The sequence below is a fragment of the Myotis yumanensis genome, unplaced genomic scaffold, assembly GCF_028538775.1.
Source record: "Myotis yumanensis isolate MYYU_CA2020_CCGP unplaced genomic scaffold, mMyoYum1.0.hap1 SCAF_4, whole genome shotgun sequence".
Taxonomy (NCBI): Eukaryota; Metazoa; Chordata; class Mammalia; order Chiroptera; family Vespertilionidae; genus Myotis; species Myotis yumanensis.
Genome location: NW_027223755.1, coordinates 70,312,830 through 70,332,902, shown reverse-complemented (window position 1 = coordinate 70,332,902; position 20,073 = coordinate 70,312,830). Strand labels below are relative to the sequence as shown.

At 37.5% G+C, this 20,073-nt stretch overlaps 1 protein-coding gene across 5 annotated transcripts in view; it reads right to left on the bottom strand.

Moving 5' to 3' along the window:
• DMXL1 (Dmx like 1) overlaps window positions 1-20,073 on the bottom strand; it is a 156,155-nt gene that overhangs the window by 76,701 nt on the left and 59,381 nt on the right. For all 5 annotated transcript variants that reach the window (XM_070412512.1, XM_070412508.1, XM_070412509.1 and 2 more), the window contains exons 14-19: window positions 10,370-10,459; window positions 10,187-10,289; window positions 6,702-6,821; window positions 6,187-6,408; window positions 1,737-3,422; window positions 397-504 (exon numbers count right to left, since the gene is read on the bottom strand). In XM_070412512.1, coding sequence (XP_070268613.1) covers window positions 397-504; window positions 1,737-3,422; window positions 6,187-6,408; window positions 6,702-6,821; window positions 10,187-10,289; window positions 10,370-10,459 — 2,329 coding nt within the window. The remainder of the gene's footprint in view (window positions 1-396; window positions 505-1,736; window positions 3,423-6,186; window positions 6,409-6,701; window positions 6,822-10,186; window positions 10,290-10,369; window positions 10,460-20,073) is intronic.

Sequence of the window (20,073 nt, the reverse complement as noted above, 5' to 3'; positions counted from 1 at the left end):
GTCGCCAGTTAGATTCTTGGACAAGGGCATGTATAGGTTTGATCCTAGGCCCCGGACTGGGTGCATGTGAGAGGCACTTCATCTATGTGTCTTTCTCACATCAATGTTTTTCTCTTTGCCCCTCTCTCCCTACCTTTCACTCTCTCTAAAAATCCATGGAAAAAAATATCCTCTGATGAGGATGAACCAAAAAAGAAAAAAAAAAAAAAGAAGAAAATTTCCTATACCTTAAGTAAAGAAAATTAAGTGAAAATAAACATTTTTAAAATAAATTAAGGAAACTTAGCATGTGTCAAATTTGTCAGCATTATCATATCTGAGCAAATGCAAACTTCTGAAGCCTTTCTTTTCCTCTTCTTGCCTTACTTCCTTTTAACAGATTACTACCAAAATCACCTTGGTGAAGGAGTTGAGCTCGATAAGCTGGAAGGGAAGTTGTAAGAAAAGTATGAAGTCGAACAGCCAAAAGAAATTTTAACCCACATTCGTCAAGAGTTTCTCCACCTATAAAAAAGGAAAAAAGCATTTACTCATTTTTATTTGTAACACAACGTTTCATCAACAAAACACAAGTAAATGCTAATAATTTTGACAAGCAGCATGTCACAGCACCAAATACAGAGATAATACATTCTGAAACTGAAAACAGTTATCAGTCTAAATATTTATTTTTTCCTATACAATTATATACTACAGAAAGAAGGGTAGTTAAATATTGTGAAGAATAATAAAGAAGAGAATAAATTGACTCAGGGTCTGTGACATTTTTTATAATCAGACCTCCTCTGATCTGAATCTTACTTAAATTTAACTAAATTTTAAAATAGTTTAACCTTCTCTGTGGTATATGTTACAATATTTCCCATATTGATTCAAGTCATACACTCACCCCAATAATGTTCTGCTAACACTGAAAGAAATAGTTATACAGTGGGAAGGCCTGCTTTTTACATTAAATAATTAAAAATATAAGATACCTATAATATATTTATATCAAAAATAGTATCTACTACCAACACTTCTTAAAGTAAAAGTGTCATGATTCATGGCCAACATTTTTTCTTTAATTTTTAATTATCATTATTTTCTTAAGTTTATCCCATATTTTCCTTTCAAGCAGAGTTCAAGGGGTCTAGCCTACTGATCTCTATCTGGTGCATCTGGCTGCACTTGTTTCAATCTTTGAAATGTGATGGAAATTCTACATTCAAATTGATTTGTAACTCAGGAGATTAAAAAGAAAAAAAAAAGATCTCTGGATGAGGAATAAACCTAATTTTATTATGCTTATTTTTGTTATTCTAGGTAGGAGTATACATTAATGCAAATTTTTAAAATAAACCTCAATATATTAAAAGCCAAATAATAGCAAATTATCACAACATGAAAATAAAATGGAAATCACACTTGCATTATCTAAAGTAATTATTTAATAAGAATGTTAACTTTTCCTAAACTCAAAGGATTCAGGTGGATCTTTAACATTATTAAGCAAACTATTATGTAAAAATTTAAAATAACTGGCAAAATGAATTTTTGTATTATAATTTCTATTTCAAATTCTATTTCAGAGCACGATGTATGGGATAAATAGCATATTTTCAACTACTGTGAAGTCAGCAATGATGATTAAAAACCACTGTATCATTTTTATAAAATATTTTTTAGATTTTCTGTGAAATTAGGTAAAAATATCACTAGTTTTTCTTCTGATCCTGTACCCAATTTAGTTTTACCTTGGCTTCTGTCTCTGCTTTCTCCAATATCAGTGCTGGTAGTTGCAATTGTATCTGCTAAGGCCATCAAAGACATCTGCTCCATCCTGCTGAGTCCTGGTAAACTAGAATGAAGTAAGTGGCCAGAAAGAACCTGAGCATGCTCAGGACCAAAGTAAGTTGGACTATATTGTGAAAGGTCAATAACCCTTGGCTTTGTATTTTCTTCATCTGTCTCTAACACATTACTATCAGTCATTAGAGTTGAAATCTGAAAAAGCTCATCATAATTTTCTTTTGATAACTGGTTTGAGTTATTCAAGCTACTCTGATTACTAGATTTCTCCAAAGATAAGTAATAGCTATCATCATCTGCCGCAAGTAAGGCATATAAAGGAAGTGGAGGAACAGAATCTATTTCTGTGTAATCTGTATTTTCACTCTTGTTGAATGTCTGGGGGTCTCTGGTGGTGCTTCCACTGGCACTGATGGTGAGAGACCTAAGGCGGCGCTCATGACAAGATTCCGTTTCATTCAGGGCCACAACTTCTCCAGCAATGCACTTGACAAGATGTGACAAGATGGCCTTTGCTCTTCGAACTTTGCCAAGATCCATGAGTTCCAAAAGCTGCAAGGGATGGTACTGAGGTAAAGTTGGGGAAAGAACATGAGCTGCTTCAAAAAGACCTGAATCTTCCATGTCCACAGAAGGATCAAATGCAGTTTTCTTTCCACAGATTTTCTGTGCAAGACTGGTCATAGATCGAGTCAGAGTTTTCTTTGGAGGATGTATTCCAGAACTTGATGAGTTACTCTGTTTTATTAAACTTATTATAGATGGAGTGCTCCCATTGTATGAATCTGTTATAACAGGTTCTTGCTTAGAAGATGGCTGCCACTGGGAATATACATGCATCTCACAATCCATTCCTACCACCAGGATGCCATCCCGGACCCATGATAAAGAAACAGGAAAAGGTGGAGAGCCTTCTACAGAAGAAACCAAATCCACACTTCGTAACAGTACAAACTTAGAAAGAGGCGCAACTTTAGTATTCTCCCAGAGAGGAAATGCCAGGCTTTCCTTACTAGTCTGTTCTTGTACCTTGCCATCCAGGAGTCCATACATCAAAAGTTTTGATCCAATTCCTACAGTCAAGATATGAGAACCATCTTCCCTTGATATCCAATCTAAGTGAACTAAATGCTTTATGTTTGATGTTATACTCTCTTTACTGGATAAATATACCTCCTGCTTATCATAGGCCACTAAATTGCTATCAATGCTAATGCCAGAATCCAACACCGTATTTAACTCATCTAAATGAATTGTCTGTTCAAGGACCCAACATGAACCTCCTGTAGACTCACATTCAAAAATGCTTACATGCATCACAAAGTCCTGAGAAGGTCTACTATTAGATGCAGGCTGCTTATATGCTACTGCTAAACGATTTGTGTGTGCACAGCTAACTTCTACAGGCCTTCCAGGTACAGTAATACTACTATTACTCTGAAGTCCATCTTCAATAAGTAATGGCCATTCCTCCCAAGTGTATACAAGATCCATTTTTCCATTATTTGATGTGGCAGCTTCTCCATATGTTACTTTGCATCTCCAGAATCTTACTTTCTCATCTGAGCATGAAGTTGCCAATAAATAGGGAGCACTGCATATGGGATATATGGAAGAAGAACTCAGATGACCTAAAATAAAAATAATCCATTAACAAAATGTCAAATTTGGTTAAATATTTCTATTTTCATGTACTAAAGGTTTTAGTCTTTTGTATGAACTACTGTTAACAACATAACAGTCAATAATAGTTTAAGGGTCAATAAGATCAGTAAAAAGCCTTCAGGACAACAAAAAGTATGCAAGAAGAACAGTATTACCAAATCTGAAAGAACTCTGAGACAATTTAGTTCAATTCCTGCATTTTATAGGTAAAGACCCTTGACCAAATATGTTAAGTATCTTATGCCTAAATCAAATAGCTAGATTAAGGCAGAATTAGAAAACCTGAATTTAAGTCCTGGTTCTCATGCCAATATTCTTTTCACAGCTCTTTACTAGTTTTACATATTATTGTAAATCTCATTTTATAATTTTTTAAAATATGTTTTTTTATTAATTTCAGAAAGGAAGGAGAGGGGAGATAGAAACATCAATGATGAGAAAGAATCATCGATGGGCTGCCTCCTGCATGCCCCCTACTGGGGATTGAGCTTACTACCTAGGCATGTGTCCTGACCAGAAATTGAACCATGACCTCCTAGTTCATAGGTCAACACTCAACCATTGAGTCACACTGGCCAGGCTATAAATCTTATTTTAAAGATATCAGCACAATTTTAAAAACTTGTCAACATTCATGGGTCACATCTCTGATATTTTTCAATACCATTTTGTGAGTGGGCCATGCTTACCTTAATACTGAATGGGCACTCAATGATTAGGATATTTGATATAACTAATGCTGAGAAGATTCCTAAGTGGGACATAACATTTTCTTGGGCTTACTGTAATCATATACTCTTAATTTCCTAAACCAGGATTTAGCAAATTTTTTCTTAAAAGGGACAGATAGTAATCATTTTGGGCTTTGTTAGCCATAGGTCTCTGATGTAACTACCCAACTCTGCCACTATAGAACAAAAATAGCCATATACAAATAAATGTGGCTATGTTCCACTCAAACTTATTTACAAAACAGGTAGATGGCCCATAGTTTGCCAACCCCTGTCCTATATAAGATTTCTTATAATTAGAACATTTATCGTATTTTAAAAGCCCATTTCAACATAATTGTAATTTTTTTAAGTCCTCAGGAATATAGTACATTTTCTAATAGTATTGACTAAAAAAAATTCTAAGACTAGGAAAAAACTTTTACAGTACTCTCCCCTCATTTACAGTTCACCTTCCGTGGTTTCAAATACCAACGAGCAAATGAGATCTGAAAATATTAAATAGGAAATTCCAGAAATAAACAATTTGTAAGTTTTAAATTAAACACCATCTGAGTAGCATGATAAAATTCGCACTGTCCAGTTTTGTCCTGCCTAGAATATGAGTCATCCCATTGTATAGTGTATCTACACCGTGCTACCAGGCTGATAGTCACTTAGTAATCAGAGCAACTGTTGCGGTATCGCAGTGCTTGTGTTCAGGTAACCCTTATTTTACTAAATTATAGTCCCAAAAGCCTAAGAGTAGTGATGCTGGCAATTTGAATAATTCAAAGAGAAGTGGTAAAGTGCTTCCTTTCAGTGAAAAAGTATGCATATATAGGAACAAACAGTATATCTAGGGTTTGGTACTATCCTCAGTTTCAGGCATCTACTGGGAGATTTGGAACTTAATTCTTCAGAATAAGGGTGGATTACTGTACCATACATTAGGTTTTCCATACAAAATAAATTTCTTCTTTTTCCCTAGAACTTCTTTTTTCCTCCAAATTCAACTGGGGCCAAAGTTAGATAAGAGGATTGTTTTCAGAAATATCCTCAGTTTCTCTTACATTTTCCATATTATTTTAATTGGAATTCAGTAGTGAAGATCATACTTAAAGACAATAGCTCTTAAAAGTGTCAATGTAAGAGTCATTCTTTTTCAAATGTTCACTTTCCTTGTACTAATTCCTCTTTTATTAAAATATACAAAGAAGCAGAATGCAGATGTTATCAGAACACTGTTAATACCTACACCTGCCAACTTAAATTAGAAAAAAATTAGGTATCTGATAACATAGCAACTGAAAAGCATTCAAGTAATCAGTCAAAAAAAAAAAAATGAGGGAAGTAGAAAAGACCAAAACCCACACTATGACTATGAAAATGAAAGAATTAAGTGACAAGAAGATAGATTTTTGTCTTAGTTTTCTTGATACCCTAGAACAGCAGTTCTTTATTTTTTTTGTGCATTAGAATTATCTGGAAGACTTGTTAAAACAGACCCCAAGAGTTTGTGATTCAATAATTCTAGGGTACAGCCTAAGAATTTTTTTTTTTCCAATTAAGTTCCCTGGTAATGGTGATGCTGCTAGTCTGGGGACCACCTTTTGAGAACCACTGCCCTAAGATAAAGATACTAAATATGAATCAGGAACCACACACTCATAATCTTTCACAGCACACGGCTCCAGGGCAGCACTACCAATATTATCAATGTTGGCAAATAAAGGGCATTACTATCTCTACCCTAGAAACTTTCACTTTGTCTTCACAAAAGGATAATGAGAATTTATTTTAGAAATAAATATTTAAGACTACAACTGACTGATAAATGTCAAAACAATCTGAAAACAATGAGAAATTCAACCTATCAAATTTAGGGTACTTAAAGATATTCTTTCCATTTATGTTTCTATGTGAATTTAAAAGTAGTAGTTGCACATATTTTTAATTATCTAATAAGCACTCATGGATTACAAAGTTTGCATAGTCTTTTTTCACAAAATTTACAAACCTGCTGATGGCTTAACACTTATTATCTCAACTCCTTGTGGCAAATGCAACTCTTGGCTATAAACCATTTCTGAAGACAGAGTTAATTTGCTGGTACTCTGGAGATTTGCTCTGCAAGCCTGATACTTCTGTGAAAAAGGAGATAGGATTTTCTCTGGAGAAGATGAATAATGTTCTTCTGGCTGCCAAACTGCTTCAGATATTTTTGTATCTATATTTTCATCTATAAAACATAAGAAAAAAAGCAAAAACCAGGGGTGTGGGGGAACCCTATAAACATTATAAATTGCTACATTTCATAATCCAAAACTGCCTTATAAAAGATTTTAAAAGTAATAAACATATTAATGATTCTTTATAACAAGAAAATCAGAAAATCATTTTGCATTTTAATTAACTGAATAAACTATATTATCACTATTCAATAAGAACAGCTTTAAAAATATGCACTGAACTGCCTAATCATATGTACTTTGTTAATTTAAGCCAACTTAAAGTTAAAACAAAAAGACTCACCCAATGAGACAGGAATGGACTTTAAATGTAAATTCCACATGTGTAACAATGAGCGGTTGTCTTGAGTGCACTCTATTACAATTAGGTAGAATTTTTCAGAAAATCCATTAGGTGAGCTGCCTATGGATATTAAAGATATTTTTCACTATCAACATGGATAAGTGAGATAACTTATTAAATATGATAACTTAAAATAACTGATTTCTTAAAATATATATTTTATTGATTTCAGAGAGGAAAGGAAAGGGAGACAGAGATAGAAACATCAATGATGAGAGAGAATCACTGATCAGCTGCCTCCTACACACCCCACACTGGGGACTGAGCCCACAACCCAGGCATGTGCCCTGACCAGGAATCAAACCGGAAATCAAATCTCCTGGTTCATAGGTTGGTGCTCAACCATGGAGCTACGCTTGCCAGGCAAAATAACTGATTTTTTAAAATCAAAACTCTTATCTACAGCTCCAAATACAAAATGGAATTATAGAACAGAATCAACATTACCACATGAATTTGTATTAATTTAAAATTTTAACAAGTATGCTATACTTAAATTTCATTTTTGAACTGACAGCCTTAAAAAAATCACATAATACAGTCATCACCAATACAATGTTCATACAGATTAGACCATATTAAGTAGGAAATTTCTGAATAGATAAGAACTATGTGATAGGTACGTTAAGTCAACATATCATGATGAAAATAGTGTTGTCAAATATATTTTGAAATAAGACCATAATGAAATGACCTGTTAATGATGTTTATCTAAGGACCAATATATCAGTATTCATTATCCAACTTAAAATTCAGGAAAATTTTTCTTAGTCAAAACTACATAATTTAAGCAGCACATAAGTTGCTTAAAATAAACTAAAAAAATGCGTCTATCTAAAATATATCATAAAATCAGTAATTCATTATTGCCTGAAAAAAACAAACTTAAAAATGCTAGGTTTTAACCCAAGTTTTCTTATTTTATGTCTAGAAAATTACACTATAGAAACAATATAAATCATAGAACATATAAAAATATCAGAAAACAACTATTTTGTCCTTTTAAATTTTCATAGAAAAAAAGTTTCAAAGGAACACCAGAAAAGAAAGATAACCATAGTATCTTAAGAGACTAAACGAAATGGTAACTTTGGTAATGTGTTTGGGGTGAGTTAGGCATTTCAATTACAAGAATTAAGAGAAAGGGAAGGAAGGATACAGGATTATAACAAAGTAAAAAATAACAGAAATAAATCTATTTCTGATAAATTTTACTAACAAGGAAGTTTTATGAGAGGAATTGTTAACAATACTAGCATTCTTATTAATATCCTATATAATAATAGAGAAACATGGTAATTAACCATAACTTCGCTACCCTTCCCATTGGCTAATCAGCGAGATATGCAAATTAACTGCCAACCAAGATGGCGGAGCAGCGAGGCCTCACTGCCCCTGTGTCAAGCAGAGCCGCGAGGCCTCCCAGCACTGGGATCAGTGGAGCCGCGAGGCCTCCTGGCCCCTGGAGCAGGGTGACAGGGGGCAACGCCCAAACCTCCTGATCGCCCTGCGGCTCTGTGTGTGACAGGGGGCGGGGCCACAACCTCCCTATCAGCCCTGCTCTGTTCGTGAAAGGGGAAGGCGCCCCAACCCCCTGATTGGCCCTGCTCTATGCCTGATAGGGGGGAGCTCCCCAACCCCCTGATCAGCCCTGTTCTGTGTGTGACAGTGTGTGGTGCCCCAACCCCTCCATGGGCCCTGCTGTGTGTGTGACGGGGTGGAGCCGCAACCTCCCCATCGGCCCTGCCCTGAGTGTGACAGGGGGGAGTGCCTCAACCCCCTGATCGGCCCTGATCTGTGGGTGACAAGGGACGGCGCCCCAAACCCCTGATAGGCCCTGCTCTGTGTGTGTGACAGGGGGCGGTGCCCCAACTCCCCTATCGGCCCTACTCTATGCGTGACAGGGGGGAGCTCCCCAACCCCCTGATCAGCCCTGCTCTGTGGGTGACAAGGGGCGGTGCCCCAAACACCTGATAGGCCCTGCTCTGTGTGTGACAGGGGGCAGTGCCCCAACTCCCCTATAGGCCCTACTCTGAGCCCGACCAGGGGCTGCACCTAGGGATTGGGCCTGCCCTCTGCCTCCTGGGAGTGGGCCTAAGCCAGCACATCATTATCTCCCGAGGGGTCCCAGACTGTGAGAGGGCACAAGTGGGGCTGAGGGACACCCCCCCCCCCCCCAGTGCACAAATTTTTGTGCACCGGGCCTCTAGTTTTAATATAAGAAAGGAAAAGTACAGAACATTTTATTGATAATAAATAACCCTTTATCCTGTAACTGACATCTTTATTTCTCATTTTTTAGCATCCTACCACCATTATATTTAGAGGTTACAAAAGCACTGTGCTTTTGCACAGTTCATGAATTCTCAGGCAAAAATGATAGAAGACTAAATGAAAGCAGTGATAAGAAATCCTATATATAAAAGCATAATATGTTAAGTGTCCGACCGTTCAACCATTCATTCGACCGTTCCACTAGTTGCTATGATGCGCACTGACCACCAGGGAGCAGACACTCTGACTGGTAGGTTACCTTGCTGCTAGGGTCCAGCCGATTGGGACCGGGCAAGACAGGCCAGACATGCCCTGGAGCCCTCCCTCAGTTCCTTCCCAGCCAGCCGGCCCCTATCACACTGATCGGGACTAGGAGAGATGGCCCCTATCAGCCCAGTTCACTGGCCAGGCCGAGGGAACCCACCGGTGCACCGGCCTCTAGTTAGACATAAAAGTACAGAACTCAAAGAAGTACTTCTCAGAGGAAAATGGAAAAAAGGTAGAATAAAGAAAAAAGTGCAATAGAAGTAAAAAAAAATCTGGAACAAATAAAAATGTAGTCATTAATATTCCTTGAGGCTCATAACTAACTTTTAAAACAACAGGTACACACTGCATGGTTGCTTTATAAGAAAAGTCAATTTTGTGTTTGGTTTGGCTCTGAAAATTAAAACTGATGACTAAAAGATTTTAGCTTTATTGTGCTTTGTTTTCCTTTATGCAGAATAAACAGTTAATATTGAGTGGAGGTGTTTAAATAATTTTCAAAACTATTTAAAAAAAGTCTTAATTAAGACATTTGGTCTTTAACTTATAACTTGAAGTGTTAAGCTACTGCTTAAAATTATAGGTGTCTACACTATCCAAATTGTTAGGGTAGGAGCAGATCTACCAAAAAGCACTCATGCATTAATGACAAAATACATTTATATTATGCTTTTTAGAAAACATAATTGACAAACCCTTTCAATTTGCTTATACTTCCTGATTAAAAGTAAAGATACTGACATTTATGATAAATAATGCCTCAACCTACACAAGAAAATTTAAACTTCAAATAGATGATATGAGATATTATATGAATTTATCTTTATTAACTGCCTAACATACTCTACAGAACATTTCTCATTACATAAAAAATTGGTCTTTACCTTCATCAGATAATATTCTATCTTTTCCCATACTTTTCTTCTCAAGATTATTCAAAATGAAGTCTTCTTGAAAAACATGAAGCAGCTGGGTTTTTCGGCCTTGCTGAATGTAAATAAATAGTAATGTAAGTTGACATATATGTTATTTACCTAATGCTAAGTGGCAACAAAAAACATACTTACAAGTTTTGTAATGGGATCTAATGCGATAATGCATCCTGGCCTGGCTGTTGATTGTTGACTTACGATGTTAAACACTTCACCAACATATTTCTGTTTTTCAAAAAAATGGAAATAAGCAAAAATAGGTGTTTCCTTTATTAAACACTTAAAAATAATAGCAAAAACATTAAATTTTAGGCATAATAATCAATAATAAATACATTTAAGTGTGGCCAAATAAGTTCACAAGTCACTTTCATTATAAACATCCTAGGACTCTTACCTTACTAGGGAATTACATAGGAATGAATAGGAATTACAGCTCCATGCTTAGAAAAAACAAAAGCAATGCTTGGTAATTATAAGGGGAAAAAGTATTTTATATCTATAAATGTGAAAGACTGACATCAATTTCTTGGAACTGTTCAAGAATCAATGCTTTTTAAGCACTAATTTTGAGGTAAGAAGACTGCAGCTAAAGAAACAAGTTGATATATTTTTTATTGAGCCACCTATGTCCTGACTGCTATAGTCAAAGTCATATTGTTCAATTCAATCTTCATCATACTTGATTTATCAACAGCATTTGATCCTGGTGATCACTTCCTCCTCCTTGAAGTAATTTTCTCCACTTGCCTTCCATTATACACCGCACTCATACCATCCCACTTTTAACAATGGATTGCCCCAGGGTTCAATCCTTCTATCACTCTAATTTCCAACTCTATTCTCTCCCTTAGTGACTTCATTCAGCTCCACAAATTTAAATTTGGATTCTAACAACTACTTATTTTATATCTTCAGACCAGCCTCTCATTTAAATTCCAGAGACTAAGCCTACTGGATCTCTTAGATGTCAAACAGGCATCTCAAAATTAACATGTCCAAAGCTATTGCAGGCTTGATCCCCAGTAGGGGGCATGCAGGAGTCACCTGATCAATGATTCTGATCATTGATATTTCTCTCTCTCTCCCTCTTTCTTCCTCTCTGAAATCAATAATATATATATATATTAAAATCTGCTACTTATACATTCTTCACAACTCAACTTGAGGCAATTCTATTTTTACTAATGCTTAGCCACAAAGGTTAGGAGTCATTCTCTTTTTCTCACACAAAAGCCATGTCCATTCCAACCCTAGCTATTTGATGTTCAAAATACATCCAGATTGGACCAATTCTTATCATATTTATAACTATCACTTGCAACCATTGAAAGGCCGTTTGACTCTCTCCTGGATTACTATAATATCTTCTTGAATAGGTCTGATTTCACTTCTGTGTCCTTTGTCTAATCTATATAGCAATCACAATGATCCTTTAAAAGACGGAGATCAGCCCTAGCCCATGTTCTTAGTGGTTAGAGTGTCGGCCAGCACACACCAAAAAGTCATGGGTTCAATACCTTGTCAAGGGCATGTACCTGGGTTGCAGGTTCAAGCCCCAGCCCTGGTTAGGGCTCATTAGGGAGGCAACCAATTGATGTGTCTCTCTCACACTGATGCTTTTTTCTCTCCCCCTACGCTCCCTCCCTTCCATTCTCTCTAAAATGCAATGGAGGGTGGAGAGGAGGTAGAATATCCTCAGGTGAGAATTTAAAACAACAAAAAACCTGAGATCATATCACACTTTGGCATTTTCTTCAATGGGTTCTATGTTATTCAGAGTAAAAGCCAAACTTACCACAATCACCGATGAAGTCTCATATGGTATGGCCAGGCTAACTTTCTGACTCATCCCTGACTACTCTCCTGCCACCTCATTTATTCTGGTCTACTCCAGTCACAATGAAATCCTTGTTGCTCCTTTAAATACCAAATATGTTCTGGATTCACGATTTTGCCTTGGCTGTTACTCTTCCTGTAATACTCACTCTAAATATCCACATAGCTAGCTCTGCCATCTCCTTTAGATCTTTACTCAAATGGTACCTTTTTTTGTGAGGCTTTCTCTGACCAGCACCTTACTTGGCACTCTCCACTACTTTACTAGAATGTTGCTCTCCATGGTATTTCTAAATATAGTTTTACCTTTCCCCCTTTATCCCTTCATTAGAATATAAGCTCCAATTTTTGTCTCTTTTACTCACATCTAAATTCCAGCACTTAAAACATTTCCTACAACTATATGCCAACTAATTGGGCAATATGGACAAAATAGATAAATTCCTAGAAACACAATGGGGGGAAAAAAGAGACATATTTAATACTTTAAACTATAAAGAATTTAAATTAAAAACAAAAAAACAACACACACACACACACACACACACACACACACACACAAAACAACAAACGGGCCGACCACAGGCTCTCATTAAATATTGAAAAAAAAAAAAATTCCTAGAAACACACAATCTTCCAGAACTATATCGGGAAGAACCAGAGAATCTGAATAGACAGATTACAACTAGTGAAACTGAAGCAGTAATTTTAAAAAACTCCCAATTAACAAATGTCCTGATTAGATGGCTTCACGGATGAATTTTACCAAACATTCAAAGAAGAGCTAACACATATCCTTCTCAAACCATTCAAAAAAATGCAAGAGGAGGGAAGATTCCCAAGCTCATTTTACAAGGCCAGCATTATCCTAATTCCAAAACCAGATAGAGACACTATGAAAAAAAGAAAATTATAGGATAATATCCCTGATGAACATAGATGCCAAAATCCTCAATGAAATATCAGCAAACCAAATCCAGCAATACATTAAAAACATCATACACCATGATCAAGTGGAATTTATTCTGGGGATACAAGGTTGCTACAATACCCTCAAATCAATAAACATGATACACCACATAAACAAAATGAAGGATAAAAACTACACTGTCATATCAATAGATACAGAAAAAGCATTTGATAAAATCCACCACCCATCTATATACATAAAAGCCTAAGCGACCTTTATGATGGAACGACCGGAATGACCAGTCCCTATGATGCACACTGACCACCAGGGGACAAATGCTCAACGCAGGAGCTTCTCCCAGCCCACAGGCCCCAATCACTGATGGGGCCCGAAGGCCAACCTCCTGGGTCCCTCCCCCTATCCTCCCCCAGGCTGGCAGGCCCTTATCTGCCTGCTGCCCACCCACCACGGTGGCAGTTGGCCCCTCCCCCTGGCCAGCAGATGACCGGGACCAACCCCCCGACCCCCCATCAGGCGATCAGGACCAACCCCAGGCTGGGACAGGGAACCAGGAGTAGGTGGCGGCAGATGTGGGTGGCAAGGGAAGGAGGATGAGGCGGGGAAGTTGATCGGCCCTGATCGCTGGCCAGGCCTAGGGACCCCATCTATACAACTCAATATCAAAAAAAACAAATAATCCAATTAAAACATAGTCAGAGGAGCCCTGGCCGGTTTGACTCAGTGGATAGAGCGTCAGCCTGCAGACTGAAAGGTCCCAGGTTCGATTCCGGTTAAGGGCATGTACCTTGGTTGCAGGCACATCCCCAGTAAGAGGTGTAGGAGGCAGCTGATCGATGTTTCTCTCTCGTCGATGTTTCTAACTCTCTATCCCTCTCCCTTCCTCTCTGTAAAAAATTAATAAAATATTTTTTAAAAAAAAAAATAGGCAGAGGACCTGAACAGACATTCTCCAAAGAGGACATGCATATGAAAAGATGGTCAAGGAGGTCACTAATCATTAGAGAAATGCAAATTAAAACCACAATGAGGTATCACCTCACACCTCTCAGAATGGCTATCATCAATAGATCAACAAACAAGTGCTGGCTAGGATGAGGAGAAAGGGGAACCCTGGTGCACTGTTGGTGGGTATGCAGATTGGTGCACTACTGTGGAAAGTATAGAGTTACCTCAAAAATTTAAAAATGGAACTGCCTTATGACTCAGGAATTCTACCCTGGGAATTTATCCGAAGAAATCCAAAGCACTAATTCAAAAGAATATATGCATCTTTATGTTCACTGTAGTGTTATTTTCAATAGCCCAGATTTGGAAGTAGCCCAAGCGTCCTTCAGAACGTGAGTGGATAAAAAAAGCTGTGATACATCTACACAATAGAATACTACTTGAAAGTAAAAAAGAAGGAAATTTTACCCTTTGTGACAGCATGGATGGACCTGGAGAGCATTATGCTATGTAAATAAGCAAGTTGGAGAAAGACAAATACCCTATGATTTCACTTATATGGGGGATCTAAAGAACAAAATGAACTAGTAAGCAAAACAGAGACAAACTCTTAGATTGAGAATAGGCTGACAGCTGTCTGGGGGCTAGGGGGAGTTGTGGGTGGGGTGTGAGAGGTGTGGAGAGATTGAGCAAGACAGGAAAAGGAAAAGAGAAAGAACTCACAAACACTGACAAAAGCGTGGTAATTGCCAAGGGGCAGGGAATGGGAGAAGGAGAAGGGTATAGGGGAGATAAACGGTGATAGACAGAAATTTGACCTGGGGTGGTGAATACATAATACAGTGTACAGATGATGTGTTGTAGAATTGTGCACCTGAAACTTGTATTACTTATAAATTTAATAAAAAGAAAACATAAAACAATTACTGAAAAATATAAGGCCCTCAATAAATGTGTTTCTATTATAACGCTATATATGTGGCTTGAAAAAAACTCTATTCTGCAAAACCATGCATTAAAAATAACTTAGAAATAAAACAGGATTGGAGGAGACCACTAACACCTATGCAATTCTGTAACCAGGGCATTAACAAAAACATTAATTGGTAGTTGAGGAGACAGCTTGAATCTCCTAAATAGGAAGTTCAGTAAAGCTGAAGATTACCTCAGGGAATATTTTTTAATATATTTTTATTGATTTCAGAGAGGAAGGGAGAGGGAGAGATAGAAACATTAATGATAGAGGCCAACCCAAAAACACTGCCACCCAGAGGTAGAGCCACAAACTGACTCTTAGGGGAATACAAATTAAGGCAGACTGGATCACAAATACGGCCTGCTTTAAAATCAGGACTGTGATTTACAACACGGAGGAACAGTGTAATGCAGGCAACACTCTCCTAAATACCTGGCAGGACCAAGGCGAACCAGGCTGAAGAGTAGAAGAACCGAAAGACCATCACTACTGCAAATTTTTTCTTTTTCTTTTTCTTTTTAATTTTTTCACCTTTTTACTAAGAAACCAATTTTTTTTTCTCTTTTTCCATCACCTGATTTTACCCTTTCAATTACCACATTTTTATTTTTAACCAGTATTATTACTCCTACCATTTTACCATTTTTTAAAGTGCCATTTTATTTTCTCTTTATTTTCTTTTGGGATTAGTGTTCTCCATTCTATTTTCATCGTTCCTTTAGCATTAATTTTCCCTATCTCAATTCCACCTCTTTGCTAAAACCCTCTTCCTTACTTTTCCCCTTTTGGTGTCCTGTTTCTCTTACCCTATTCCTGCTCCAGACCTTCCCAATTCCCTCTTTTTACCCCCTGTCTAATTCCACCCTACTTATATATCCTATTTCCAATCTACTGCTCTAAATCCTTATACACCTATTCTTTATCCTTCTTCACTTTCCAACCATTTTTTTTTCTCTCTTATCTTTCTATTGTTTTCTTGATTGTTGAATATATTGGGCTTTTTTTTTTTTTTTTTTTTTTTTTTTTTTTTTTTTTTTAAATTTGTTTGTTTGTTTTGTTTTGTGTTTTTTCTTCTTTTTTAGGACTGGTTGTGAGGTTGTTTTTCTTTTTCTTTTTCTTTTTCTTTTTTTTTTCTGCTGGTTTTTCCCTTCCCTCCCCCACCCCACCCCAGCTATTTTTGTGCTTCTGTTTTCCCTTACCCCTCTGGATATTATTGGTGGTTTGTAGTTTGCATTCATCTCCAGGGATCTGTTGCTGGAATTTGTTGAGATTAGTGGCAGTTCTATTGGAGTTTGCTCCTCATACGGGGAGTCTCTTCCCCACTTCTACTTCATTCTCTTTTTTCGCTCTCTTTTTTCCCCCCTCTTTTTTCCCAATTCTATTTTTGCACTCCTTTTTTGTTTGTTTTTTTCTTATTTTTCTTTTCTGTTCTCTCTTTTATCTTCTTCTCTTCTTTCTCCCTTATCCCCTAATTCTCTTAATTCGGTTGGTCACCTTTATTTGGAGTTATTAATATTGTGAATATACTTGTGCTCAGTGCCTGGTACGTTGTGCCTTGCTCTGTTGTATTTTGTGCCTTTAAATCAACGCAGCAGATCCAAGCAACAGCAGCCCCCTGATCACCGCAGCCTCCTGATCACCACAGCCTCCTGATCACCACACCCTCTGTCTGTGGAACAGCAACTGTACGTGAAGCCTCCCCCCACCAGCCAGAAGAGCCAACACAGCTGTGAACAACACCCACCAGAGGAGCTGCTGCCAACTGGAAAGCAGCTGCTACCGCAACCGTCTGAGCAGCAACCACAACCCAAGGAGCCCCTGCCACCCAGGGAGCAGCCACTGAACACCTCAACATCTACATATGTCAGCGAGATCAAACATGGGTAGGCAAAGAAACCCCCAAAGGAAAGAAAAGGAGGACTCGCCAGAAAAGCAGCTAAGTGAGACAGAGATATGCAACATGACGGAAAAAGAATTCAGAATAAGGTTCCTAGAGTACATGCACCACATGTTCAAGAAGCAAGAAGAAACAGATGAAAAACTCAACTACTTATGCAAGAAGCTAGAAGAAACAGATGAAAAAATCAACAACTTAAGTAAGTCCCAAGAAGAAATGAAGAGTGACATAGCTTCAATAAAAAACTCCATTGAAAGTATCAACAGTAGACTGGGAGAAGCGGAGGACCGAATTAGTGAATTAGAAGACAAGGAAGCAAAACACACTCAAACTGTACGGCAAATGGAGAAAAAAATTAAAAGACAGGAGGAGAGCCTAAGGGAGCTTTGGGACAACATGAAACGAAACAACATACGAATAATAGGGGTGCCAGAACAACAGAAAGATGAACATGGATTAGAAAACCTATTCGAAGAAATAATATCAGAAAACTTCCCTGAGGTGGGGAAGAAAAAAGTCACACAAGCCCAGAGAGTCCCAAACAAGGTGAACCCGAAAAGACCCACACCAAGACACATCATAATTACCATGGCAAATGTTCAGGATAAAGAGAGAATCTTACAGGCTGCAAGAGAGAGACGGAAAGTAACATACAAGGGATCTCCCATTAGATTATCAAATGATTTCTCAACAGAAACACATCAGGCCAGAAAAGAATGGACGGAAATCTACAAAGTGATGCAAAGCAAAGGACTGAATCCAAGAATACTCTATCCAGCAAGGCTATCATTCAAAATTGAAGGGGAAATAAGAAGCTTCACAGACAAAAAAGGGCTAAGGGAGTTTATCACCACCAAGCCAGCCATGCAAGAAATGCTAAAGGGACTGGTGTAAAAAGAAGAAATATCAAGCTCAGAAAGAAAACAGCCACACACACACACACAAAAAGAAATGGCTACAAACAAATACCTTTCAATAATAACTTTAAATGTAAATGGACTAAATGCTCCAACCAAAAGACATCGAGTGGCTGAATGGATAAAAAAACATGACCCATACATCTGCTGTCTACAAGAGACCCACCTCATTAGAAGGGACTCACACAGACTGAAAGTGAAGGGATGGAAAAATATCTTTCACGCAAATGGAAAGGAAAAGAAAGCTGGGGTAGCAATACTTATATCTGACAAAGTACATCTCAAAGTGAAGGCCATAACCAGAGATAAGGAAGGCCACTTCATAATACTAAAGGGATCAATACAACAAGAAGATATAACCCTGGTAAACATATATGCACCCAATGCAGGAGCACCCACATACATAAGAAAACTTCTGGAAGATATCAGGGGAGAGATCGACAACAATACAATCATAGTAGGGGACTTTAATACACCACTGACATCACTGGATAAATCCGCTAGACAAAAACTCAGCAAAGAAACAGCAATCCTAAATGACTCACTAGATCAGATGGACTTAATTGACATCTTCAGAACACTTCACCCCACAGCTGCGGAATATACATTCCTCTCAGGTGCTCATGGGACATATTCAAAAATAGACCACATATTGGGTCACAAGCAAAGTCTCCACAAATTCAAGAAGATTGAAATCATAAAAAGCTTCTTCACAGACCACGATGGCATAATGTTAGAAATAAACTACAATAAAAACAACCCAAAATACTCAAACACTTGGAAGCTGAATAGCATGTTATTAAATATTGATTGGGTTACCGATGACATCAAAGAAGAAATTAAAAACATCCTGGACACTAATGACAATGAAAACACAACAATCCAAAACCTCTGGGACACAATGAAAGCAGTCCTGAGAGGGAAGTTTATAGCTCTACAGGCCTATCTCAAAAAACAAGAAAAAATGGTAGTCAATCATCTAACTCTACAACTCAAAGAATTAGAAAGAGAGCAACAAGAAAACCCCAGAGTGAGCAGAAGGAAGGAGATAATAAAGATTAGAGCAGAAATCAATGAAATAGAGACCAAAAAAACAATACAGAAAATCAATGAAACCAAGAGCTGGTTCTTTGAAAGGATAAACAAGATTGACAAACCCCTAGCCAGGCTCACCAAGAAGCAAAGAGAGAGGTCCCAAATAAACCAAATCAGAAATGATAGAGGCGAAATAACAACAGACCCCACAGAAATACAAATGATTGTTAAACAATACTACGAGCAACTCTACTCCAACAAACTGGACAACCTGGAGGAAATGGACAAATTCCTAGAAAAATACAACATTCCAAAACTCAATCAGGAAGAATCTAAAAACCTCAATAGGCCAATAACTATGGAAGAAATTGAAGCAGTCATCAGAAAGCTTCCAGCAAACAAAAGCCCAGGGCCAGACGGCTTCACAGGGGAGTTCTACCAAACATTCAAGGAAGAACTAAAACCTACCCTCCTCAGACTACTACAAAAAATTCAAGAGGAAGGAACGCTTCCAAGCTCATTCTATGAAGCCAGCATCACCCTAATACCAAAACCAGGTAAAGACATCACAATGAAAGAGAATTACAGGCCAATATCCCTCATGAACATAGATGCCAAAATCCTCAACAAAATCTTAGCAAATCGGATCCAGCAGTACATCAGAAGGATCATACACCATGACCAAGTAGGATTCATCCCAGAGATGCAAGGATGGTACAACATCCGTAAATCAATAAATGTGATACATCACATAAACAAATTGAAAGAAAAAAACCACATGGTCATATCAATTGATGCAGAAAAAGCATTCGACAAAATCCAACACCCATTTTTGATAAAAACTCTCAGAAAGGTGGGAATAGAAGGATCATACCTCAACATAATAAAAGCCATATATGACAGGCCCACTGCCAACATCATACTCAATGGACAAAAACTAACACCATTTCCCCTAAGAACAGGAACAAGACAGGGATGCCCACTCTCACCACTCCTGTTCAACATAGTACTGGAAGTATTAGCCATTGCAATTAGGCAAGAAGAAGGAATAAAAGGCATCCAAATTGGAAAAGAGGAAGTAAAACTGTCCTTATTTGCAGATGACATGATATTATACATACAAAACCCTAGAGACTCCATCAAAAAGCTACTAGACTTAATACATGAATTTGGCAATGTAGCAGGATACAAAATTAACCCCAAGAAATCTGAGGCATTTCTATACACCAACAGTGAACTTTCAGAAAGGGAGATCAGAAAAACAATCCCATTTACCATCGCACCAAAAAAATTAAGATA